This window comes from Mus musculus, chromosome 16, assembly GCF_000001635.26.
Source record: "Mus musculus strain C57BL/6J chromosome 16, GRCm38.p6 C57BL/6J".
Taxonomy (NCBI): Eukaryota; Metazoa; Chordata; class Mammalia; order Rodentia; family Muridae; genus Mus; species Mus musculus.
The window spans coordinates 22,537,275-22,563,402 of NC_000082.6; the positions used below are offsets into that span (position 1 = coordinate 22,537,275).

The following is a 26,128-nucleotide window of genomic DNA, read 5'->3' on the forward strand; positions in this document are numbered from 1 at the left end:
TTGCTAATCCCCAGAGCAACCAATAGTAACCTTTTCAGATGGTTTTTATCTGTCTAGTCTAACTTCTCTATGCACCTTGTGAGATGGTTGGCACTTGTGTTTTATACAACAGAGCACTAAGAGCCAGAGAAGCGAGTAACTTCCCAATGGCTCACAGGAAAGAGGAACAAGGTGAGGACCAACTCCCAGCTCTCAGCACGCTGAATCCAAGAGCACTCCAGGATCTGTGTCTGTATTTCACACCGGGGCTGCGTGGCCTCACAGCAGAGTTGCAAAGCTGTTTCCTTAAGATTTCTTCATAGACAACTTATTTCATTAAGAGTCACTAATTTTCTGATGGAAGGGAAGGAAAGGCAGCTTCCAAAATTTTCTGTGGTCAAGTAGTAAGAGTGTCAAAATTTCCCTTAAGCAAAGTTTATTTAAATGAGGAGTTAAACTAAAGCATTTTGTTTGTTTGTTTTTGAGACAGGGTTTGTCTGTGTAGCCTTGGTTGCCCTGGAACTCACTCTGTAGACCAGGCTGGCCTCAAACTCACAGAAAGCCACCTGTCTCTGCCTCCCAAGTGCTGAGATCAAAGGCGTGTGCCACCACTGCTTGGCTTGACTCTTGAAAACATTGATTACTCTTTAAAAGAAGTGGGTTATTTGGACAGATAGCTAGAGGCTAGAGGGAGGGTGCCATGGGATAACCAAGGAAGAAGACTGGAAGGATGCGTCTATAATCCAGGGAGTGCTGGCAATTAACAGGAAAGAATTATGGTATACATTCTCTCTAAGCCTAGGGGAGAAACTAACTTTGGTGATACCTCAAGTTACAGGTGGTAATTTGTTACAGCAGCCCTAGGATCCATGCTGGGATGGAACAGTCTGTCCATGTGCAGGCAAACTAAAGGGGTCCAGGTGATAAGAGGCTGTGATAGCCCATTTGTCCCACCTAGAACAATATTAGCCACCATAAAATTTAACGGGCACCCGATGCATTTTGGCAGAGTGAAGAGCATCATGCTACCTTTTCAGTTTAAGTTCTGTGGGTCCCAAATAAGGTGAGGCCATTCTGAGCTGAAAATGGCCACATGAGTTGCTGCAACTAGCATGTCTGCCCCCCCCCCCTCCAATAATAAGCTATACACATTGAAGAGGGCAATGAGAGCTTTCTAGACAGATTCTAAGAGAAAATCAAGTACAAATATGGGGGACCAGGGCTAGGGCTGGTCATGGATGGAGTCCTTGGGACAGTAGGGCCGTCCTTTGAAACAATAGCTGATACCAGAAGAGGAGATGTCACACCAGCTGAGGCCAGGAGCACAAGGACAAGTGTAACAGGAAGGTGAGAAGAATGGGGGAGTCAACAAGGGGTGGCTCGGATGCTTGTGGAGAAGGAACAGTGTAAATAGCAAGAGAGCTTAAGGTCCTAGAGAATGGAACAGAACGTAGGTTCTGGCAGGAGACTCTGGATGTAGTGACATCAAGATCACAACCACGTGTCAACGAGCAGCTTTAGGGTGGGGCTGAGGAGCAACAGCAGGTTGGGTTGAAGGGACAACTTAGTGACACTAGCAGTTAAGCAGGACAAGATGGGAGAGGCCTCAGCCATGACACCTAGGCAGTCTTGGTGTACTGGGCAGAACTCTCATCTGGTGTGGCTTGATGGTGCAGTCAACATTTGCTCCTGGCCTGAGAAGAGAGTGACAAGCTCAATGTTGCAGACGAATCAAGCATTCTGCTTTTAGGATCTGACTTTCCTCGGTATTTCAGGCTCTGGTATGTCTCTAGACCAGAAGTGTTGTCTCTTGTTCCCTCCCCACCAGCTCTTGACTGAGATGAAGAGTTTCCTGTTGTGCATCCCCTCGCAGCCCATTCCCAGTGCACCCGCTGGTTCTCTAGAGAAACAAGTGCAGTTTGGTTGTGGGTTTCATGTAGTCCTTCAGTTGGCTCTGTGGCTTCTCTACGCTCTTTTTTGGCTGTATTTTTTCTTGGCTGGCCACACTAACAAACTGGACACAAGAAATCATAGAAGAGCGGTCAGACATCTGAGGTTGTGAAGGCAGACAGGCCTGTTTTTAATGTGTGACACTTCCTACCCCATCTTGTGACTAGTAGGTCTGTGGCACTTCCCCCTCTGACCCTCTGTAAAATTAGTTGACAACATCTGTCTTATACGTGGACGACTGTATCAATTCAGTCAGTGTATACTAGAGTCCTCCTCAGGTGACAGCTACTATTGAGTCCGGCAGACCAGTTCCTGAGCGTTTACCACATGCTCTCATGGTTAAAAGTTTGATGGCTGTGTGGTTCAGATAGCAACCCTACTGCCCCTGACGAATAAACAGGAACAGGTCCCACTGAGACACAGCAAAACTATGTCTAGGGCCTGGAACTGAGAGAATTAGAATCTTTTCAGCTTTTATTTATCCTTTAGAGCAGAAGAGCTAGCTGCACAGCATGTCGTTACTTCAACTGCAAAGGGACTTGAATAATCTCTCTAAAGCTCTCCTATTGACTCAACAAAACAATTGTGATTTTTATTAAATTGGAAAATATTGATCAAATCCCCACTTTGAATAAACTTACTCTGATCATTTGCTTTTTCATAATTCTCCTTTCACAGTCTATAAATGTTGGGAATCAATTCTAATGCTTTTTCTTATTTAGGCTCCGAAAGGCCGACCTTCCAGACCCAAGCTGGCTTCGATTGATAATAAAGAATTGCCATATGAGCAATGTCTGGGCAGGGAGATGGGGCTGGACTTTTAGATTGCATGGGCAAGGGAACGAGGGGGAGAAGACAGAAAATCACCATAATGGGGAAGCAAAAAGATGAAACTTAAAGGCCTGCTGGTATGTAAGGATCCAGGAAAGTGGCTCTAGGGGCCATTTCCCTGCTTGGGTCTAGAGTAGCAGAGATGAAATATAGATTTGTAAAAGATGTTAACTCAGGAATACTAGAGGGGACTGCTTGTTAGCCACAGAGAGGTTTAGAAGTGCCCAACCATTGAGCTAGTCAAGGCATATCAAAATTAGCTCCTGTGTGCATGAGCAACATTTGAGAATCCAGAGAGATTTTGGGCTGGTGCAAACAACCTGCCTGGAGCCAAAATTGTTTACCTAATTCACAGCTACATATAAATGCTTCTGAGATAACATTTATTGCTACTATAATAATGTTTAAAATCCGTGTATATGGTGTAGTCTCGAGGGAGTAGAACTGTACAGGGAAATGCTGAGAGGAACTGGATGTTGATAGGATCAGATATCCGGGGATCAGGCACGGCATGGGTTATTTTTCTACAGTGAGCTTGAATGGCTTGTCTAAAGAAAAAACATTTAGGAAGTAGTCCATTCAACTTATAAAAACTGGTATCATATTAGTTTCATGATATGTCTAATAGACTAGCAGTTGAAATGCACCGCTATGCCACAAGTGTTTCTGAGCCATGGCTGTTGCCCTTTAGCTTTTGTTTGCTTTCTAAATAATTTACACTAATAATGCAATTCATTTCATTAAATACTATATGATGTGTTACTAAAGTATATGATGACAAATAGGTTGTTATCTTGTTGGAGAATGGTGTTTGTTTGTTTGTTTGTTTGTTTGTTTGTTTAAATCAAGATAAAACATATACCAAACATTTCCACCCTGGTGACTCAAGCTATGACCACCAGATACCTACTCCTTCACCATGGAGAATCCTGGATTCTGAATTAGCTAATATAACCTTTATCTGCCACAGGGTCAACCTCAGTAGTGAGAACAGTTCTAAAAATAGTAGCTACTGTTGTTGTGCCATACTCCATGATACGCACTTTAAATACATTTCTCTATTGAATCCTCACAATAATTCCTAAGTTGGCAGAATAACACAGAAAGTGTAATGATCTGACCCCCAGAAGTGTGGATATGGTAGGTTACATGGCAAAAAGGAATCAAGGCTTCTAACTGCGATACAAATTGCCAGTCTGTTGACCTGGCAATGGGGGAGATTGGGAGCTTAGAATGGGTCCAGTGTCTCTTGGGGTCCTTATAAGTATAATGGAGAGGCACAAGAAAGATCATCAGAGGGAAGCAATTAGAAAAAGACTCAATTGACCATTGCTGGCCTTAAAGATGATCGAAACAGAAGGGTTTCATTTCTCTTATAAAATACCCACAGGAGGAAGACTAAAAGTAGAAAACACCACGATGAACTTCATGTGGGGGCTTTTCTAAACTCCAAATATTTTAAAACATCATTTTCTATATTAGAGGAAACAGGAGCAGACAGTTTGGTCCACTGAGCACCTCTCTTGAGATGCTGAGTATCTAGAAATGTGAACTCCCATTGCTGCTGTTATAAAGCTGAATAGCTAGACTGCAATTCATGGGGCTCAGGAAGGAATGCCTTAAAATGGTTTCATTTTTAGATAAAAGCATTTGTTATGTAAGTGGTATAAAGGTTGGGCATGCCACAGGCAATCATGGAGAGGTAGCCCTTGAACTTCCAAAATTGTATGCACGGACCGTGCTAGTCTGTGTGTACTCCCACCTACCATCTCTGTGCTCAGCTGAGGCTGGGGAGTAGTGAAGGTGAGAGGCGGGAGTGAGGAGCGAGAGCTCTGTCGATGAGAACAGTCAGTCACATGGTCATGGATGAGAATAGTCACATGGTCATGGATGAGAATAGTCACATGGTCATGGATGAGAATAGTCACATGGTCATGGATGAGAATAGTCACATGGTCATGGATGAGAATAGTCACATGGTCATGGATGAGAATAGTCACACGTTCAGCACCGGACTGCCTGGGCCACCTGTCCTTTGCCAGAGGTATCCTGCAGAGCCTGGTAAACCCTAAGCATTCCAGTCATGAACCCACCCTCCTTCCTTATCTCCTTCCCCCCTCTCTTCCTCCCTCCCTCTCTCCCTCTCTTCCTCCCTCCCTCTCTCCCTCTCTTCCTCCCTCCCTCCTTCCCTCTCTTTCTCTTCCCACTACCATGTCAGCTTAGAGTCTTGCCTCCCTACCTTAGTCCAGCCTTCAGTTTTTAGCCTTCGAATCTCAGTACTTAGACCCCACACTGCCTCATGGTGCCAGTGGAAGGAATTTTCTCCACAGCTCTAATCCAGGAGAATTCAACCCAACTCAACCCAACCCTGCTTAATTAATCTTCCCATTGGTCAGTTTTTACACAACTTCTAGTTTCCTCCAACATCTCAGTTTAAGGGTCCCATCTACATAACAACGATTGAACAAGAGCTACGTCTTGCTTGGCATTCCATCAAAGATGTACACTGTCAGCGCTTATCAGTGATTTAAGGCAATGCTAAGTCCCCATGCTTGCGGATCAGTGATGTTCAGCAACAAATGTTGTTGAGTTCCTACCACTCACTGTAGACGTTCTTCACCAAGCTTCTGGCAACCTTGTGAGACTTTCAAGGGAGGAAGCAAAGGATTAAAGAGATTAACTTACTTGCCCAAGGTCACACAGCCAGTAATCGGCACAGCCAAATTTTGATGCCAGCTTGGGCTGTGGCCTGCTGCCTCCTTCTATAAATATCTACTAAGCACTTGGTTCTTTGCAACGTATGTCCTAACCTTCTACAGAGTCAAACTACATTAAGATATCTGGGGAACCCCTCATCAGCTTCTTGGCCCTGCTCCAGGAAGCCAACACTCCAGAGCCTGCTAACTGGAAAGATGGTCAGCTATAGGGCTTTTAGGAAAGATGGCCAGTCAGCGGCTGGCAACACTGATGCGAACCCTTTGAAAGGCCTGACAGGAAATAACCGGCTGCTTCAGGCTCAGTTGCTGAGGGACGTGCTCAAGTGGATGACACTCAACAGGTTTATATAACACATTCCTCCAGTGCTTGGGGTTCCCATGGCACCAGGAAAAAAAAAACCTCCACAGTGAGACTCTTTCAGTTTGTTCACTGATGGGGGACACTGGGTGGCTTTAAGGAGTAGATTTCAGATACACAAAACTTCACAGTCTGGAAACTTCTTGAGAACTTTGGTAGGCTATTCAGAAGATAGGGGCAGTGTCCTTTTCTTCTCTGTGAACACCAACCACTACCTGCTTAGAAAATTGAGACTCACTGCCCCTCCCCCCATCACCAGTTAAAACTTTCTTCGCTCTCTTCGTTTACCTCTTTTGCAAATTGTCTACTCTGCAAGCTCCAACCAATGTGCCTTTTAATTAACTCATCTCTCTTGCCATCGCCACCACATAGGTACGGCATCTGTTGGTCGTTCCACTCCTTGCCCTGAGGTGGGCTCTTGGTTTAGTTTAATGCTTGCACACAAACTTCTTAGAGATTGTACGTTTGGATTTTGCTGTGGGTCACGGAGATCCCATAACTAGTCTTGCTCCTTGCTGTGACAGTGGAATAGAAGGAAGACAAGATTATAGGAGATATGAAGGGGTGATGTCCTTGTCCCTCTTTCATAAGCCTACATGAATTTTTTTCCATGGAGGCAGTTCACAAAGGTGGGGAAGCACGCAGTGTTTCCATCATTCTTGGCCTTAGTTTCTTCGTCTCTAAAATGGGAGCAACAACACTCCCCCTTATATGTTTCAATGGCCACTGAGTAGTGTCCTGTGGACAGCACATAGAAGGCCTTAGGAACATTGACCTATACAAGTGAGACCTCGGACAGACTCCAGGGCTTAAACTCCAGATTTGAGTGGTGAGTGGTAGTTTAGAGAACAAACTAAGCTCAGCTTAAGGGTCAGTGTGTGACGTCCTCTCAGGCTGTTCCCTTATCTCATAGAGTCAGAATTCCAGACTGCCCAGCACTTACGTTGCAAGGTTGCTTTGAGAGTTAAATAATTTAATGGATTATAAAATACCTAGTTAACTATTTGGCCTCGAGCTGGAGCTCAAAATGAATCAAAATTCTTAGTTTGGTTATCTTAGTTTTGTGTTCTATACTCAAGTCACAGTCTATTTAGGAATGGACTTTGAGGTATGATATTAATATGTTTTACTAAGCTGAGCCACTGCCTGTATTTCCAATAGTTTGCTAAATGCAAATTCCTTTTGTATAAAAATAATTTGTAAAAAAAAATGAGGATTATTTTCCCATCTTTGCTAGACTATGTATGAATTCTTTCCTTTCTTCCAACCTTCCTTCCTTCCTTTCTTATCCTTTCCTTTCCTTTTCTTTCATTTTACAGAACCCTGACTGTTTTAGAACTCACTATGTAGACTAGGCTGGCTTCAAATTCACAGAGACCCATCAGCCTATGCCTCCTGAATGCTGGGGTTAAAGGAGTGCACCACTACCATGCCTGGCTAGATTATGAATTCCTTAAAGTCAGGGACCTTGTCTCATTTACAGCAGAACACTTTCTAACATATTATAATCTCAGTAGAATTAAAGCTCTGTGTTCTTTATGCTGACAGTGAGACACCACTTTTCATAACAGCTAAAGTAGGAATAGTTAATGCCAGGGGCCTGATTTGTCTGAGATAGCTCTCACTGCCACCTCTTGAGGCCTTACTTGTCTGAGATAGCTCACACTGCTACCTCCTTGGGGCTGGCTTTTATTCCTTTAACAAAGTTATTCCACTGGAGAGACCACTTGGTTTCATAAAATTACCACTTTCCCTGGCAACAACTAGTTTAGAGAGATCACTGGGGATGGGGGTAAAGAAAGCCCAACAATAGAGTCATAATTTGATGCCTTTTAACACAGACACAGATACAGACACAGACACACACACACACACACACACACACACACACACACACACACACACTATCTTTGGTACAATTTCAAAATGTTCTCAGGACCACTGAAGCCTTTGGCTCCTGGGTTAAGAATGTTTAGAGTAGTCCCAAGCAAACTAGCAAAGTGAGAGCTCAGCCCTGACTAGCCCTCTCTTGTTGAAAACGAAACAAACAGACCAATTCTATATTTAGCCTCAAGGTTATCCCTGAGGCGGGGCCAGTTTTAGGCATTAATGCTAAAGGCTTGCAGCCAAGCAGCAACCACTCTTTGAAGAACTTGTGTTCTGCCCAGTAAAATGAAGCTTTGTTTGATAATATCGTTTACATTTTCAAATCCTGGGTATCAGGCTTTCTTCCTATCCCTTGTGGCCCTTCCTAAGTTTAGCTGCTGGTGTAATGGGGTTACCATGGCAACAACCACCTGCCTATTTAAAACCATCTCCCATGCTAAATAAGGAAGCCTAGAGAAAATGGCTGCCTGCCTGCCTGCCTGCCTGCCTGCCTGCCTGCCTTTCTCTCAGTGGACAAGTTGAATCCTCCTGGGTTTTTTGGATACAGGCAAGCAAACAGGATGGAGTAGCATTGACCCAAAGTTCTCCAGAAGAAACGGCTGGTGGCTGTAAAACAGGCACTGCCTCTGAACAACTGCATTTCTCAAGCAAGCACAGGGACTTAAATTCAAGTCCATATGCCTGTCATCTCTACCAGGGGCAACATGGGGCCTGAACCCCAGCACTGTAGCAGTCATCCTGCTAATGGGACCTGGGAAGTGGGAAGCAGAAGGTGGAGAGGCCATGGTGAATTCCTGCACTGAGGTGCATGCTGTGATTTTTTTTTTTTCCTCCTGGACAGATCTGTCTTTCTAATTGGACTTAATAACATGATTTTCTGATGCTCTATTTAGCTCATATGTTGCTCTGCCTCAATTTTCAGAACGTGGAGAAACTTCATCTTTTGCTTCCTTATTCTCTAAAAACAACAGAGCTGACTTCCTTCCCACAGCAAGAGTCCGTGCAACAGCTGCGCCAAGGGCTTCTTCCCTCGCACGCTGTGCCTTAGCACTTTATGTTCAGGCACATCTGGTTTTCTCTCTGCGGACAGCCCTTCTTTTTTTTATCAAGTTGTAAAAAACGTATTCTTGATTTTTTTTTTTTTTATCCCCGATGTGGCATCTTTGCCATTAGAAAGCCCTCCATGCCAGCTCCATTTTCTTGCTTTGTGTTCTCTTAGGTCTCCTCTGTGCAGACACATCACTTCATACACACTGGTAATCACCCTGCTTTTCAGTCTGTTTCCAGTGGGGTTGCAGAGGGCAGCGGGCAGTGAGTTCTGGGTCATCTGTCCCAAACACTTAATAGCATGTAGTCTCCAGTATATTTTCAAAAGATGTTTTTGAGCGAGTGAGTGAATGAGTGAGTGAGCAAATGAACAAATGAGTGAGTGAATGAATGAGTGAACAAGCCAATGAGTGAATGAATGAATGAGCAAGTGAATGAGTGAGTGAGTGGATGAGCAGGTAAGTGGGTAAGTGAGTGAATGTATGAATGAGAGAGTGAGGAAGTGAATGAGTGAATGAGCAGAACCCATGGGTTTCCCAGACACATGCACCTGAGAACCTGTGAGGGTATTGGGTGTAAAGAAGACACTAAAAGTCTGTAGAATGGGTAGAATGAGAGATTTTTTGTTGTTGTTGTTTTGTTCACTTTTTTTCCAAAAGCAGTCCTGAGGCTGCTATTCCACTGGGATGAGCATCTGTCTGCCTTTCTGGGAGAAGAGAGGACACAGGTTTGGTTCTTTTTGTAGAGGAAGAACAAGAGGATGGACGAGGCAGAAATAAATATTATTTGTGTGGGAAACAGGCAGACTTCTGCCAAAAGGTTCAAGTCGGGGCCACTTCCTGAAGAGGCCACAGCACACCTCCACACATCCTATGTAGATGATCAAGAAGGGCCTGTTCCCGTATGAGCACCACTTCTAAAGGGAAGGACTGTCCAGGCACCAAGAGGACCAAGCTGGGCGGGCGGTCCTGAAACAGCTTAGTAACAACAGCAGCGTGCCAGGCCAGGTCCTCAGACAGCGGAGAAGGGGAGCCTATGGACACAGCATCCTTGAACATCAAGGAAGAAACGAGCTGGCCCAGAGTTGGGACACAAAGAGAAATCCCCCAAAGTGGTTATTCTCAAAAGGCCACCACTCCATGCTGCCTGGCCCATCAATGGAGCTCAAGGTCACCTCAGAAAAAGACTTGAAGAGGCGAAACAAGAAGCTTCGAAACCAGCACGTAAACTACCTATTGTCAGGAGATCTGGTCTCTTGAGAAAGGTTCCTTCTGGCACCTACTTATCTCTGAGCCTACACCACATGCCTGCTAAGGGTGCAGACTCTCAATAGTCACAATACCAATGATCTCAAAGCTTTGGGCACAACTGAACTTGGGTTTTATGCCTGTCATCTTTTCTTGTCATTAACAAATTTGTATTTGACTTTTAAACATCTTAAAGCTTGCCTACTTTCCCAGTGTAAATAGGACTCTTCCATGTAAATACTTTAATAAAATATGATAGTGGTTTAAAAATAGTGGTTGCATGCATGCCCGGGGGTGATGAGGTGGAGGAAGGGTTGTCATTGCCCATTGGTGACTATAGACAACAAGGGCTGGCAAGACATGTTTGTAGTATGCTGTGGGTCCAGGGTCTGAGTGAGACCGAATGTCACCCTAATACAGTTCAGATGCTGTTAGATCCGGGTTTGACATTACCTCACTGTTCTCAGCCTCTTCCTGGTATAGCTCCCAGGCTGTGGAGTCAGGGGCTGAGCTGGTAGGGAAATGTCCTCAAATAACACCCGAACTTCTGCTTTGAGGAGAATTCTGCGGCCTCACGCAATAGCAACCCGTGAGGTTCAAAGATCAAGCCCAAGTCATTATCCCACTGCTGCCCACCTGCCTGGGGCTAGGCGTGGAATCCAGGCATGATCTTCAAATCAGTACAACAAAGACGATAGCGTCATAGAAGAGAGAGAAATGAGCAAGAAAAGGAAAATGGACAACTCCATGGTAATTGTTTGCCAGTTACCTCGCGGTTCTGGTAAATTTCATTCGCTTTGCAAGACAGATTTGGGTTCTCTTGCAATGGATTTGGTTTTCTCTTTTCTTTCCAGTTTGAACCCAATCTCCAGGCATGCAGGAGCCAATAGGAAGCCGCTGTGATGCCCTCGATGGTCACAGCATTGTAGGGACCTCACTGCTGCCCTCTGCTGTCCAGGAGAGTGCCTGGCACCTTCTCGGGTCTAAGACCCTAGCAGAGCCTTTCGCTCCCCCAATCCCCTGCGAGACGCTGGCTTTTGAGAGGAAACCTCTAAGTTCCTGGAGGGGTTCCAGGAGGCCAAAGGCAGGCTCCCTGCCACTCATGCCGTCCCAGACCCCTCCCTCTGTTCAGTTCCTGCGGGAGGGGACCGGCAGCTAGGCTGTGGCAGGTTTCTGACATTTTTTTTTTTTTTTCCTTCTTAGAAATGGAAACCCTCCTTCCGGCAACGTGGCAGGAAAGCGAAGTCCCCTGGCGGTCGACCCAGGCCAAGGACATTTCCGTGGTAGCAGGTGGGAGGCCCGCACTGGCTGCAGTGCCGGGCAGGCGGGGTGCCACCACGGCAGCCAGCGAGCTCGCTTACCTGCTGTTGAATTTTTCAGGGTGTTTCTCTCTCATCATATGGAATCTGTGTGCAATTGAAGCATCCTGGAAACGGAAGAAAAGAAGGCAAGAAAAGCCTGGTTAGTGATTGTGGCCATGAGGTATGGTGGGAAGACACACATATATGCCCCTGGAAGGCCCAGATTCCAGAGACTCCAAATCATAGGGGCACAGCACCGCGTCCAGGCGTAAGCTAGTGCCACCACTCCGTCCTTTGAGAGCCTCACTTGGTTGCCTCAGAGCCTGGCACTCATCACAGTATCTCAAGCCCAGTGAGTGGCCACAGTTCAGCCTTTGTAAACACAGGCAAGAGCAGGCTCTAAAGAGAAGAGTGAGGGGCTCTCCTCAGGTGAAGCCAGAAGCCAGTGAGGAGTGGGTGAGGTGTGGTGAGGTGTGGTGTGGTGTGGTGTGGTGTGGTGTGGTGTGGTGTGGTGTGGTGATGGGTGGTGACATAAAGTGAGGACTATTTCATGAGAAGTTGCAAAAATAGTACTTTTTCTCATGTCCCACTCACCCAGCGTCCAGCGATGATAACATCTTATATAACAGCACATTATCAAACCCAAAGCTGTCGCTGGTATTAACTCTTTGTTGTCTGTTTCACCCAAAACAATTAACAATAGTACTGGATAGTGCGTTTAGCAGACAACAAAAGTGTATTAAACGTCTAACTTCTGCCTATTAATCATTCTATCCACAGGACTGCCTCTGAAGCTAGCGACAATCTTGATCCTTTCCTATCCAATCTGTTGCCCCACCCCCCACTTTGGCTGCATGGCTGGCTATCTGTACCACAGAACTCACCACGACGCTCCATGACACTGTGTTTCTGGGTGTCCCATTTCTCAGGTTGGAACCAGAGTCCAGCCCAGAGTCCTATCTGCATCCCACACTCCCATTACAGCTATCTGTGAGTGCTCATGGTTGTGACTGGTGTTGACATGGTGGGGCTCCAGGACCTATAGGCCAGAATAGGATCCAAGCTGAACTCGGTTCTTCACTCTTAGCCTCCTGCACCTCCTAACGAGCCCAGCAGAAGAGTGTGTACTGCCCCCTTATCACACAGTCCCAATCGAGCACTGTGGAGGCAGATGCTGAACACTCGAAATTAACTAACTAATTGGTTGGAGACAGGACAGCCCAGAAACAAGGAGCTGATTTAGATTTGCCCAGAAGTGACTGCAGCAGCCAATCAGAAATCTCTGGGGATGCTGGGGTATCCCTGTAGTCTCAGCATGTGGATAGAGTGAGGCAGGAGGATTTAGAGTTCAAGGCTAGCCTGGACTACAAGGTGGTACTATATCTCAATGAACCTACCCACTCACACGCCTACCTAACAACCAACAATCAACAAATAAATAACCAACAAAAATCTCTTTATTAGACTCCGTGTTCAAAAGATTCTTAAAATTCTGGAGAGCCAAAAATAAAAGTTCATAGAGCAGATTTTTAGCTAATGTATATTCCCTCTTCCCCTCTCTTCCCTTTTCGTTTCCTCTCTTCCTTCTTTCCTTCTTTTCCCCTTTCTCCTCTCTCTCTCTCTCTCTCTCTCTCTCTCTCTTTCTCTTTCCCTCCTTCTCTCCCTCTTTCTTCTAAGACAGCTCTTACCATGTGGTTCTAGCTGGCCTGGAACTCACTATGTATACCAGCAGTTCTCAACCTTTTGGGCCTGACCTCTGTGGGGGTCAAACAACTCTTTCACAGAGGTCTCCTAAGATTATCGGAAAACACAGACATTGACATTATGGTTCATAACAGTTGCAAAATTATAGTTATGAAGCAGCAGCAAAAAGAATTTCATGGTTGGAGTCACCACGGTATGAGTTAAAGGGTCACAGCATTAGGAAGGTTGAGAACCACAGATGTAGACTGTACTCAGCTCAAACTCTGAGAGATCCTCCTGCCTCTGACTCCCCTGCATTGGGATTAAAGCTGTGTGCTCTTCCATGCTGGGCATATTGTATCTTGATAAGGAAAGTCAACATTAGAGCATCAAGTGCAGCTCTCTGAAGAAGCATTTGGGGTGCATACCATGTGTGATGAATTTCATTATGGATAGGGGTGACCCCATCCAGCAGCCACCATGTGGAATCTGGGAGGGCAGGTACTGGCTTATTTTGTGGCTGATAAACATTCCTTGGGCATTTAACAGTTAAATTTTGCTACTGGTTTACTCTTGTAGTTTTCTGATCTGTCAAGAGCTGATAGTCTGGGCAGAGTCACCTTGTAGACACATGGTGGCAGGTGTCAAAATTCAGGGGGGCCTGTTCGGACCCCTTGAACCCACACAGCCGTCTCAGCTCCTCTGTGCAGCTCCTCTTCCTAGCCTAGACCATGCCTATCTCCCTCTCGTCCAGCAAGTCTCAATGAACATTCCCAACAAGATATATGTGATATTTGTCAAATGATTTTCTAGAATTCCGGAAAAGCATTCCATCTAGCTGTGTTCCTTTGAAACACTGATTTTCTCCTGTCAGGAAAATACAAAACAGAGCAAACAAAAACTAAAAACAAAACAAAACACCCCCAAACAAAACAAACCCAAAGCACACACCCGTATATTGTGTGGCAGCCTGATTTGTACATCACTGCCATTACCCCCAGTGCAGCTGGAGACTGGCCCCTGGGATATTTGCAGAGACTCTTCTCCCTGGTCAGTCCTAATCACCCTTGGTTTTTCCATTGCTAAGGTTTGCATGCCTTCTTATTCCAAAGGGCAGCGTTTACAAGATCATTAGCTCAGCATGTGACTCCTCATTTGACGGTGTAATCTCTTGACAAACACACCAACAGCAAGGGAGAGCTAAGCTGTCTCTTGAAAGGCTCAGACCTTGTTTGTCTCCCCGAGATAGGAAGGGTCAAGAAGGGTCAAGACTCGAGTTTACCCCCGTTGAGCGAGCAGTTCATGCTGAGCACTGGCCAGAGGGTATTTATTTTAGGGGTTTAGATACTGTTTTGAGACTGAGTCCTGCAAAGAGCATTTCCACTCTAGAGAGCATGGCAGCAGGGGCAGGCCAGGGGAAGCAGTGGCGTTTCCGACAGCCTCTGGTCAGTTGGAACAGCCCCACAGTGTGTTCTATGTGTTGTGGGGCAGTCTCCGGTCAATGGTGTGCTCTATGGGGTGAGGGGGAGATGAATTGAAGTGTGGATGCAGGCTGTTCCTTCTACAGTCAAAACCTCAAACACATGGTTAGATGAAGGATTTTTGGCTCGCTCTCAAATGTAAGCTTCTGTTATTTGGACTCTGAGACATTGGAATGTCTAGGTCAGTGCTGTCCAATAGAAATACAACCGATTTGTAACTTAAAAGTTTCTAGAAGCTACATAAAAAAGCAAAAAAAAAAAAAAAGATGATATTAATTCATGGATGTTTTAATTAACCTAAATTTTATAATTTCTACATATAATCAATAACAATTGCTAATAAGTTTAATTTCTCTATCTCATTATTGAATGTGTTTTTAATATTTACACGCACCTTAAGCTAGGCTCGGCCTTGCAGGCGCACAGCTTGTGGCTTGTGCTTGCTACCCTGGTCAGTGCAGGGCTAAGTCACTTTGGCAACTTTTGGAGACAGAGACAGGAAAGAGACCCTAGGGCAGGCTGTTTGAAATTTGGATTGTTTGAAAAATTTATGGCAGATTAGGGAGTAGGAAAGATGTGGCTGGCTTAGCCAAGTCACTTCTCAGTAAGTCCACAAGTGACAGATTAAAGCTCAATAATGACAGAATCTGAGTTTGCAAGCCTCTGACTTGTTGACACCTTCCCTAGCGGGTAGGAGGCTTGACACTGTGGGACGTGGGCGGGTGAACACTAGTAACAATCTATAAGGTGGAATATGCTTTATGGGCTGGTGGCCCTCTGGCGTCCAAAATAGACTTCACGGAGTCGAGGGATTAGCTGCTCACCACCCTGTTAAGACTTGTTGAAAACAGAGCCTGTGACGAGTTCCGAGTTCCACAGGCTCCAGGAATTATTTTGTAGTCTCTTAACTTCCTGTCACTGATACCTGGCCATCCTGACCTTTCAGCTAATCCAAAAATAGAGAGCAGGGAGGAAGAAGCCCGAGAACTCAGAGGAAGCAATGTGCTGGGTGACTGTGTTCAAGACTTCTCTCCAGGAGATGTCTGCAGTTAGAAGGGCCATCAAGCTGACTAGCAGAGTCTTCAATGATTCCGGCTGGTATATGAGTATATGGTGGCACTGAGCCCAAGAAACTCCCTGGACAGGCCCGAAGAGTCTGTCTTACTCAACTCTCTATCTATTAAATGCGTTCTGTTTCCACCCCGGGGCACCACAGTGGCTGTATAACCGTTATCTTTATAGTTGCAAGGCAGCAACCATTTGTTCAATAGGCATTTCACATCTTTCACAGCAGCAGACACTACAGGCATCTCTTTGCCAGGGGTGTGTGCGCACGCAACTATGTTTAAGCATTATAAGGAGGTAGAACTGGTTTGGTTTACATACCTACTTCTCTCAAAAGTTTGGGAAGTCAAATAGGAAGCAAGACCTTTTGCAAATGTCAGCCCTGCCCTCTGTCAGGGTTGCGGACTGGGCGCTTATTTTCTCAAGATTTTTACCTTCCACCTTTTAAAGAGCAAGCACACAAACCTCGCAAACATTCTATGAAAAGAAGGCTAAGGGGACTCCAATGAGATCAAAAGTCACATTTCCTTACTCGTCTACAATATGACAATAAACATGCACAAACTAAAGATATATGAAAAGAACAGTGGACAGATACCCTTGGAGTATTGGAGCCAGGTGGGGAAGCGTGGTGGCCCCCAAAGGTGATGGGTTTCTGTTCCAATGCTCTTCCTTGGAGGGCAATTCGCTTCTTCTTTCCTCCCCCCCCCCCCTCGGTGACTCCCTTCCTTCCTTCCTCCTGGAAGAATGCATTGAAACCATGTTTCCTAGCGCTTGCACTTGTGTTTAGGGCCTGGGTATCTAGTTGAGGGAAGGCTGTCTACAGGGCACTGAGTGGAGACAGGCAGGTACTGGGAACTCTGGCCCTTCCAGCCAGAGCTGTGTGCAGAAAGGGAAGATGTATTGACAGTTCTAATGGTAGCCATGCTTGAACCTGCCTACTGGAAGCTCCTGGGCAGCCTAGCCTGTCCATCTGTCTGTCTGTCCTGTGGCCAGCTTCCTCTCTTTCCTTGTGTCCCTCTCCTTCATTACCTAACATCTGTGCCTCCAACCCACTTCCTGTATTCATTCTGCTCCTGTGTTGTCTCCATTCTCTGAGGCCTCACTCAGGGTCACCAGCATCAGAAGGCTCCCAGGGGCTGGTTAAAAATGCAGAGCCCCAGACCTGGCTGAGAGCTATGGAGTCAGATTACAAATCAGAATCTGGTGCAGAGAGGAACTTCCATGTTTAAAAGAGGTGCTGTGAGCTCTCTCCTTCTGGATTTGGAGAACTTCCTTTACTCCACAGCTTGTAGCTGTGTGAAGATGAGGGTGGGTGTGCAGAGCCCACAGCTGAGCAGGCACAAGATCCTTGCTTGGACGCACACAAAGGCAACAGGGAAATAGGATAATTGGCTTGGGTGCACCACAGGCACTCGGTAAACATCAGTGCGTTATACAATGGTTATGGCAGGAAAAGGATCTGAGGTGTGTGTGTGTGTGTGTGTGTGTGTGTGTGTGCACCTTCCCTGCAGGTGGCCCTGAAAGAGGGCTTGGATAGATAAATTGGGGACTGTGGGGTGGGGAGGGGGATAAGCCAGTTAGGACACAGGAACCCCTAGTGCACCACCTCCACATTCAGTCTTATACCCTGGACCCACTATGCCTTGCTTGCTTCAGTCATAGCAATGAGCGCAGGAGTGTAGGAGTGAGAAGATGAAAGCAAACCCCTTCACCTGAAACTGTTCTTCACTCAGAACACTAGGAAAAATCCAAACAAAACAGGCAACAACAACAAAACCCACTGCAGATGTGGTAACTCTACAAACCTTTTGTAACTGGAAGATCATTAGTTTTAGCCCTTTTCTCTCCCATGCTTCTAGTCTTAGCCTTACTAAAAAATAAAATGCCTTCACTAAACCTGATATCCCCTGGAGCTGTCTTTTAGACCCCATCTCCATCCCACACCCTTACCACCCACCCCTCAGTCTGGTGCCAGAGGATGGCCTGGAGGAGCTCATATGCACAGTGGCTTAAACAATCTCACACACAGGAAGGAGGGAAGGAAGGATGCTCAGACCCAGGGCTGGCCTGGGGACAGGAGGGTAAGGGGGTGTGTCATTGCTCTTCAGGAGCCCCAATCCTTTCCATAAGACAGGGACAAGGCCTAAGGACTGCTGTGCTAATGACTACATAAGCCTGCCACTGTAGAGAACACACAGTAGGTGTCCTTCCCAGGACCACCATCTTAAGCCCCAGATCAATTTAAGAATAGAAGAGGGGACTGGAGAGATGGCTCAGTGGTTAAGAGCACTGGCTGTTACTTCAAAGGACTTGGGCTCAACCCCTAGCACCTGCATGGCAGCTACCACACGCATCTGTAACTCTAGTTGGAGAGGGTACAGTGCCCTCTTCTGGCCTCTGTGGGTACCTGGCACAGACATAACGGTAGGCAAAATGCATTTATTTTATTTTATTTTTTTAAAGAATACACTCAAACTGGGTGGTAGTGGTGCATACCTTTAGTCCCAGTACTTGGAAGGCAGAGGCAAGCAGATCTCTAAGTTTGAAGCCAGCCTGGTCTGTATAGTGAGTTCTAGACCAGCCAGGGCTACACAGAGAAATCCTGTCTCAATAAATAAATAAATAAATAAATAAATAAATAAATAAATAAATAAATAAAAAAAAACTCAAATCAAAACAACCAACCAAAATACCACTCATCATATTGTTACCAACAACCTAGGAAATAGTGCATACTCTGAATTGGGAGCTGAGTTCAGTGTGGCAAACTGATTGAGTTATACTAACTAGACTGGAGGATGGAAGGAAGCACAGGCGGCATTGTCCATCTGTGAGTGTGTGTGTGTGTGTGTGTGTGTGTGTGTGTGTGTGTGTGAGTGTGTGAGTGTATTGCACATCTGCATGTGTGCACTGTGTGTGTGCATATGTGTACTGGTGCACGCAAGCATACACTTGTACACAGGAGGGTGGATTCAGGCACATTAAGCCCTTCTGTCTAATACATGGAGAACACTGATGGTCTGTGATAAGGGCTATATGGAGTCACAGTGGACTCAGCCTGAGAGGCAGCAACAGAAGAACCCTCCTAGGTGTGTATGAAGCTCTTATAGTATGTGTGGTTGGGCTGGGTGGAGGCGAGTGAGCCCAAGGAAAGTCTGCCTAGCCTGGTCCAGGCAAGCAGCCATTCCTCGTGGTCAGAGTTCTCAAATCTTCACACTCACATGAGGGTTTCTTCCTGGCCTTATCTCTTGTTTGTTTTCCTTAATTAGCTGAAGGATATATACAAAGAAAAATTAAGTCTTTTCTCCTGTTAGCTAAAATGGCAGGAGTAAGAACTTCTTCTACAGTCCAGGGGTAGAATGTCTATGGGTTCAAGGTGGCCACACCATGCCAGATTTGCAGGTCAGGGCTAGGGACAAAGAGAACAGACAAGGAGTAGGGGTCTGGAAGGGTCAATGGACACTTGTTGGTCATGCAGAAAAGCAGTTGATGGCCAACTTACCACACCAATGGAGAAATAGTTGTTCATGATGTTGTATGGGACTTGGTCTCCATTCTCCACCTCTTCCCTGGGCATGACCTCTAGGTACCAACGGTCCAGCATCACCAAGGGGCTCTGTTCAATTTCCTTCAGGATTTTGGTCAAGCTGCCCCCTTCGTAACCTATGAACACGGGTATGGTATGTACCACCAGAGTGGAGAAGCAAGGCTGTTGCTCAGGCCTTTGTGGCTAGAATACTTCTAGGTGTCTTTGGGCTGGAGACACCTATGTTCTCTGATCCAGAGAGAAGCGGGAGGACAGTAAGGAGTAATTAGCAAGCATTTGGGTGTGAGTTGGAAGCCTGAGAGCAAGGTATAGAATACATGTTGGCTAGAGGCAGTCATGGTCCGGAGCTGAAGCCAGCCCTGGAGAGTGAGTGAGCTGATGAGTGAACTTATGCTATTTGTAGGAATGGATAGAACTAAGGAGTATGTTAAGCAAAATAGCTAGACTTAGGTATTATTATGTTTTCTTTCATATGTAGGATAAAGATTAAGCACATATGTTTATCTATCTACCTATCTATCTTCTACCTATCACCATTTATCCACCCACCCACCTACCAGACATGAAAGTAGAACGATGTATGGCTAGGAATGGCTGCCATGGACTCATGTGTTTGAATTCTTGGCCTATAGGGAGAAAGTGGCACTATCAGGAGATGTGGCCTTGTTGGAGGAAGCGTGTCACTGTGGGTGTGGGCTTTGAGGTCTCAAATAAGCTCAAGTTACGCTCAGTGTGAAAGTCTCCTTCTCCTGCCTGTGGATGAAGGTGTAGAACCTTTGGCTTCTCCAGCACCATGTCTGCCCTCACACTGCTATGTTTCCCACCATGATGATAATAGACTGACCCTCTGAAACTGTAAGCCAGTCCCAATTAAATGCTTTCCTTTATAAGAGTTGCCTTGATCATGGTGACTCTTCACAGCAGTAAAACCCTAAGGTGGAAGTCTATTGGAAGAGGAGACGGGGTAATAGGAGATGGAACAATAGAAGGTATGGGTGGGTAGATAAAAATCAAAGAACAGGATAAACATGTAAAAAAGGGCTTAACAAAACTTATTATTTTATACCGTAAATACCCCACTAATTGAAAGGAATAAAAGGGGGAGGAAAGAAGGAAAAGAGGGAAGGAAAGACCTGTCAGCTGCATGGCTGGGAAGTTGTGTGCAGAAGATAGCAGATCCATCCCAGGTCCGCATCGTGTGGATAATATAGTTAACCCTCAGGTCTGACTTCTGCTTCATCGACCAAGCAAGAACATGGGTACTGGCTGGTCTGGCCTGGCCTGGTCTTGTTTGCAAAGTTCTTGACCACTGCTCTAAAAGCCATCACCATTCCCTATTCAACTTGGGGAGGAAGGGTTTCAGAAGGAAAGGCCACTGCCCTGGGAGTCTGATAATCGAGATGTCCTTGGAGTCTTGTAATTGGTATTCATTTCAGTCTCCATTCTGAATCCTAATTCAGAAGGGAGGAGGGAGGAATTTTACGCAGAAACTTCTGTTTAATAAACTCATATATATCGGAATGCACATCAGGAAGAGATAGGTGAGACCTGTCTGTACCCTTTGGTTGACCATGTCCTGCTGGGGCAGCATCCCTGAGAACATGAATGCTTGGCTCTAGTGTGGCGTCTGGGGCATGCAGACTTACCTCCTCCCCAGCGGAGGCATCGTGCGAGGTCATTCCCTGTTCCAAGAGGCAGGACAGCCACCGGTGGGTGCTTTGTGAAGTTAGCCTTATCTGCAACCCACATGAAAGATCAGACAAGCCACGTGATTACAGATGGTTGTATTATCTTATAATTCTCACCTGCTCTCCCCCGCCCCCACCGTAATCACAGAATCCCTCCTCCTGTGATGGAGAACACACCCTTTGCAGAGGCCATCTACAGCATTCGCAGCGTGTTAGCTGCTACACGTTTGCCGAAGCTGTCAATCACATCTTCAGATTGAGCTAAATCTGTCTCCCTAGAATTTGCCCCTATTTACCCCAAACATGTCCGAATTCTGTTCTTCAAAGTGACAACACACACCTCAAAAACATTGACTCCTGTTGGTCAACATTTAACCATGGTCATCATGAAGAATGGATGACCAACACTAGTTTCCATTAATTGCCCACAGCAATCTAACAGAGATGGAGGTACACGGAGAAGTGATTCCAGAGCCAGGATCCAACATGGATCTCTGGCTCCAAGTCCATTCTGTTGTCTTTAAGGGCTAGACAGTGCATAGTGAAAGAGGCATGTCTGTGACAGTAGGGGATGGTGGGGTATTTAGAAAGCTGACTAAGCTCACTGAAAGTTATTTCTATTGTACAGCTTAAGACACAACACTGTGCTAAAGTAGAAGAGCATTCCAGGTGTTACCTGACACCCACAAACCCGGCTTATTCTCTCACAACCCCTGCCACCTTCCAGAATATAGACTCTTACTCTTTTCTCCTTCCTGTTTGCTCAGGAGCCCGAACGGTCAGCGGAAAATCTGCCTGTCGTCTTCAGCATGTCGGTAGAGCAGAGAGGGTTGAAGAGGGAGGCACAGGCACCTTTGGGCTTTGAGGAGGCAGGTACATGAACCCTGGTTCCTTAACATTCGCCATGAGTGGGGGTGGAGGGAGCTCACACTGGGGCCTCCCGGGTAGAGTGGGTCAAAGGCCTGATCTGTGCTCAAAGTGGCTGGTCTCAGGGTTGAGATTACCGCTGATGGGCTGAAGTGGAACATGGAGAGATGCAAGGACTGACTTTTCCTGTCACATGCCTGGAGCCTCTCCACTCCTTGAACATGCTATCCACATTACCTGGAGGGCAGTTGTTTCTTTATGTCTGTCCCTTCTTGACAAGTGAGCCATCTTTATAGCACTGAGCCCAGGAATCTGTGTACCATCCTAACCTCCCCCTTTTCCCATTATCCACCCAGCACTTGAGCTATCTCCTTAACAGATTTCCCAGCAACCCCCTCTCCCTATCCCCATCTCCATCCACACTGTTCCGGTTCCATAGCCTTTTCTCTCTCCCCCTGCAGGTCTACCCTCCAAGTGTGCTCTCCACAGAAGGCAGTGCATGGGCCCAGACCCTCCACGCTAGTGCCCTGTGTTGCCAGTGTTACAGCTTCCTCTGCACGCCACGCTCTGCCTATCTTCCTAGGCTTCACCTTCAGCACACCTAGCTTTTCACCCTACCAGGAAACCATCCTGAAGAGTTCTCAGTTCTAACACTCCCGAGTCTCAGCAGAGAAGCCAGACCAGGCCTGCGTTTGGAGACTCTCCTAAGCTCCTGGAGTATCGGAGCTTGGTGACCCTATCACACTCTCTCCCCTGAATGGACTGTAACCCCATGGAAGAGTGTGTTTCATTTGCCATGGCATCTGCATCTGGATCCACTGAGTCCTGCCAGATGTTGTGGCCACGGTCAGGTTCTCCGTGTGAGATCTTTGTACACACAGTGTATGATTATACCTTTGACTGGAAAGGGAAAGGGGCGTGCGGTCCTGTTACAAGGTGACTGTGGCTGTCTGGTGTGCAAGAGAGGTCATCCTAAGAAGCCACATTTCAGTGGAGGCTGGGGAGCACTTCAGATGGGAAGATCACTTGGACAAGGCTCATGTGGGGAGGAAGACTGCTACATTTGAGGGTCTGAGCTGGGCTGGGTGTCTTGGAATCCCACCAGAGAAGGGTAAGAGGGAGATGTCATCAGAAGAATCTCTGTCATTTCCTGAGGAACCCCAGAAGCTTTTGGTGTCTTTTCTGTGCACCACAGACCCACTGATATCAGGCAGAGTGTTATGGCCACAGCAGGGGAGGCAGGAGCGACAACCTCAGTGGGGCAGTGGAGATCATGGCACTAGTGCTTAAATGAATGAAGAAAGGAGCTCGCTCGCAGTTATCTTTGCTCAGTAGGATCTGTAAGGGGCCACTGACCTGCATGGAAAAGTCCACCTTTCATCTCACTGCATCGTCTTTCTCTCCCCCTAGCTACATCTGTCTCCTGTGTCCTCAGCAGAGGGATTCCATACAGTATTTTACCGAGGGCTGCTTTCTTCCTCGGATGGGGCAGAGGGGGCTGTGAAGAACCTGGTACTGCAACCAGGAGCCACCTTTCCTCCCACGGCTCCTGGATGGAGGACACTTTCATGTCCCACAAACTTCAGAGTTTGTGGCAGCAGAGAGCTCTCTCTCTCTCTCTCTCTCTCTCTCCATATATATATATATATGTATGTGAGAGAGATGTGTGTGAAAGATGTGTATGTGTGAGAGAGATGTGTGTGTGTGAGTGCGTGTAAGAGAGGGATGTGTGTGTGTCTGATATGTATATGTCTGATATATGTGTGATATGTATGCATTTGGTGTGTGTGTGTGATATGTGTTAGTTATGTGTAATTATGTGTATGAGGTGTGTACATGATGTGTGTGTCTGATATGTGTTTGTCTGATGTGTGTGTGATATCTATGCATATGGTGTGTGTGATGTGTGTTATGTGTAATGATGTGTATGAGGTGTGTACATGATGTGTGTGATGTGTGTGTGTGTCTTATACGTGTATGTCTGATTATGAGTGTGATTATATGTATGTGTGTATGTCTGATAAGTGTATGTCTATGTGTGTGTTATATGTATGTGATGTGTATGTGTATCTGATACTTGTATGTCTGATGTGTGTGTTATGTGTATGTGTGTATATCTGGTGTGTTTGTTGGGAGGCATTGAAACCAAAGCATGGCTCACAGAAAAACAGCAGGTGGCAGGTGTGCCTTCTCCCCTCCTGCCCTGAAGGCCTCACGTTCCCTGCCTGATTTGGCTGGGTACTTCTCACATCTTCCTGTTTCCACTGTGGCTCTGACCTGGTCACCTCTCACTTGGGTCACTGTGGGAATCTCCTGACTGGTGTCCTGTTCCTGCCCTCATCTCTTAGCATGTCATATCTCTTCCAATGCCACTTGATGCTTTGGCTCTGCCTCCTTTAAAAACCATACTCTACCCAACAGCCCCCCTAAAGGCCACATTCTACCTAGTGCCTTACATATGCCACCTGTTCCTACCTTAGGGCCTTTGCCCTTGCTGTTTCTTTTGTCTGGACTATTCTCAGGTGTCTCCCCCCCCCCCGTTTTTAGAGCTAGCATCCCTTTAGGAACTAGACCCTACCCTGTGAGGTCTTCCCTGACTTCTCTTAGATAACACCCCACACACCTCCTCTTCCTTTGTCTCCCCCTTTTTACATGTTTACCCTGACATTCTATCTATTTCCCTCATTTCTATGTTGCCTGGGTCTTTCCTCTAGATCAGAGGTTCTCAACCTTCCAAATGCAGAGACCTTCTAATACAGCTCCTCATGTTGTGGTGACTCCCAATCACAAAATTATTCCTGTTGCTAGTTTATAACTCTAGTTTTGCTACTCTTAGGGATCATGATCTGTGTTTCCTGATGGTCTTAGGGAACCCCATAAAAGGGCCATTTCATCTCCCATGAGATCGTGACCCACAGGTTGAGAGCCACAGCTCTAGAAGGTAGGCTCCATTAGGGTAGTAATTTGGCCTCTTCGTTCCTTGGTGGCATCTCTAGTTGACTCCAAGAGGGCTTGGCCCATAGAGATTCCAGGCAGCATTTGTAATGACTGACAGATGCTGTGAAGCAGCCCTGGTCTCTTTGATGCCTGCCCACCCCAGTGCCTCTGTTGGTAGCTTTCCTGCCTTGGTGTTCTATATTGCAGACTTTACCTTGGTTCAGCAGGGGTTAGGTCTTAACTATACCCCATCCCTAAATATCACAGATAAGCACTATCATTTTCTGGATCCAGGCAGAGCTGGGCTAGACCTCAGGCCCCCAGCCCTCCAGCCTGCTCCCCTGCCTTCTCCATGTGGGACACAGCTCTGCATGGCGTTCCTCTGCCTGTACTGACCTGCACTTTCCAGGTGTGCACTTTCCAGGTGTGCACTTTCCAGGTGTGCACTTTCCAGGTGTGCACTTTCCAGGTGTGCACTTTCCAGGTGTGCTTTCTGGACTCCTGCTCCAGATGTTCATCCCTAAGTAGATCTGCCATGCTTAGCTTCTTGCCCTTTATTTATCATCACCCTGGCTCCACCTGCATCTCCAGTCCTGCTTCTAATACATCTGGTTCTGCTACTGCGCAGCTCTGCCTCTGACATACATGTTTCTGAAGGCCAAGTCTACGATGAAAACTCTTCACTCCAGATCCCTAATCAAGCAGCAGTCCAAGCAAGGGTAGGCACCCGGATGGAGAAGGCATGGCTCTGCTCCTCCTTTAGTTCACTGCCTTCTGATGACTTCACATCTACTCACTATAAAGAACAAGGAAAGGCCTTCCTGGCCATCCTTACCAATGCAATCCAAAATCCAGCCAACGGTCCCATCTCCGCCACAGGCAAGAACACGGAAGTCTGGGGTATCATGAAAGAAGTTCAATCTGGAAAGAAAGGCCACAGTGCTCTTGTTATTAGGTCACTAACACTGTTAATATTTCAACAGGTATCAAGTGTGCAGTGAGTGCATGCATACGTGTGTGTGTGTGTGTGTATGTGTGTGTGTGAGTGTGTGTGTATGTGTGTGTGTGAGTGTGTGTGTGCGTGTGTGTGTACGTGTGTGTGTGTGTGTGTGCGTGTGTGTGTGTGTGTACGTGTGTGTGTGTGTGTACGTGTGTGTGTGTGTGTGCGCGTGCACGCATTTGTGAGTGTGGTGCTGGGGATTGAACCCTGGTGCCCAGCATATGCTAAACAAACTATCAATGAGCTACATGACAGTCTTAGCACGTGACACTTCTGGTCCTCCCCAGTCCCTGGAATCAGATTCTTCCAGGATCGGAAGAGTCACTTAGCACTCTGGAACCAGAATTTACTGTGTAGTGCTCCCAGCTATGGAGAAGAATCAGTTATGTGTGTATATGTATGTGGGGTGCTGACTTCCTAATAGAAGGAGACTCTGACCCAACATTCAGCATGTAGAAAGCCACTTTTGAGAATTCCTCTACGATTTGAGGAATTCTCAGTTTTCACATTTTGGCAACAACACAAAGCATCCCTAATATT

The 26,128-nt window shown here is 46.4% G+C and overlaps 1 protein-coding gene and 1 long non-coding RNA gene across 16 annotated transcripts in view; one reads left to right on the forward strand and one right to left on the reverse strand.

Moving 5' to 3' along the window:
• Dgkg (diacylglycerol kinase, gamma) overlaps positions 1 to 26,128 on the reverse strand; it is a 190,735-nt gene that overhangs the window by 70,707 nt on the left and 93,900 nt on the right. For all 7 annotated transcript variants that reach the window (XM_017316851.2, XM_017316850.2, XM_030248917.1 and 4 more), the window contains 4 exons: positions 25,424 to 25,509; positions 20,743 to 20,832; positions 19,052 to 19,212; positions 11,378 to 11,442 (listed from right to left, as the gene is read on the reverse strand). In XM_017316851.2, the coding sequence (XP_017172340.1) occupies positions 11,378 to 11,442; positions 19,052 to 19,212; positions 20,743 to 20,832; positions 25,424 to 25,509 (402 nt within the window). The remainder of the gene's footprint in view (positions 1 to 11,377; positions 11,443 to 19,051; positions 19,213 to 20,742; positions 20,833 to 25,423; positions 25,510 to 26,128) is intronic.
• Gm15651 lies at positions 2,753 to 25,909 on the forward strand. 9 transcript variants are annotated; one of them, XR_003951934.1, is made up of 5 exons: positions 2,753 to 11,306; positions 11,397 to 11,477; positions 21,552 to 21,657; positions 22,113 to 25,042; positions 25,073 to 25,665. It is a non-coding gene; the product is annotated as a predicted gene 15651 (long non-coding RNA). The 9 variants fall into 9 exon arrangements; XR_003951935.1 differs by having other exon boundaries at positions 22,113 to 25,027; XR_384738.4 differs by having other exon boundaries at positions 2,763 to 11,306; positions 22,113 to 25,665.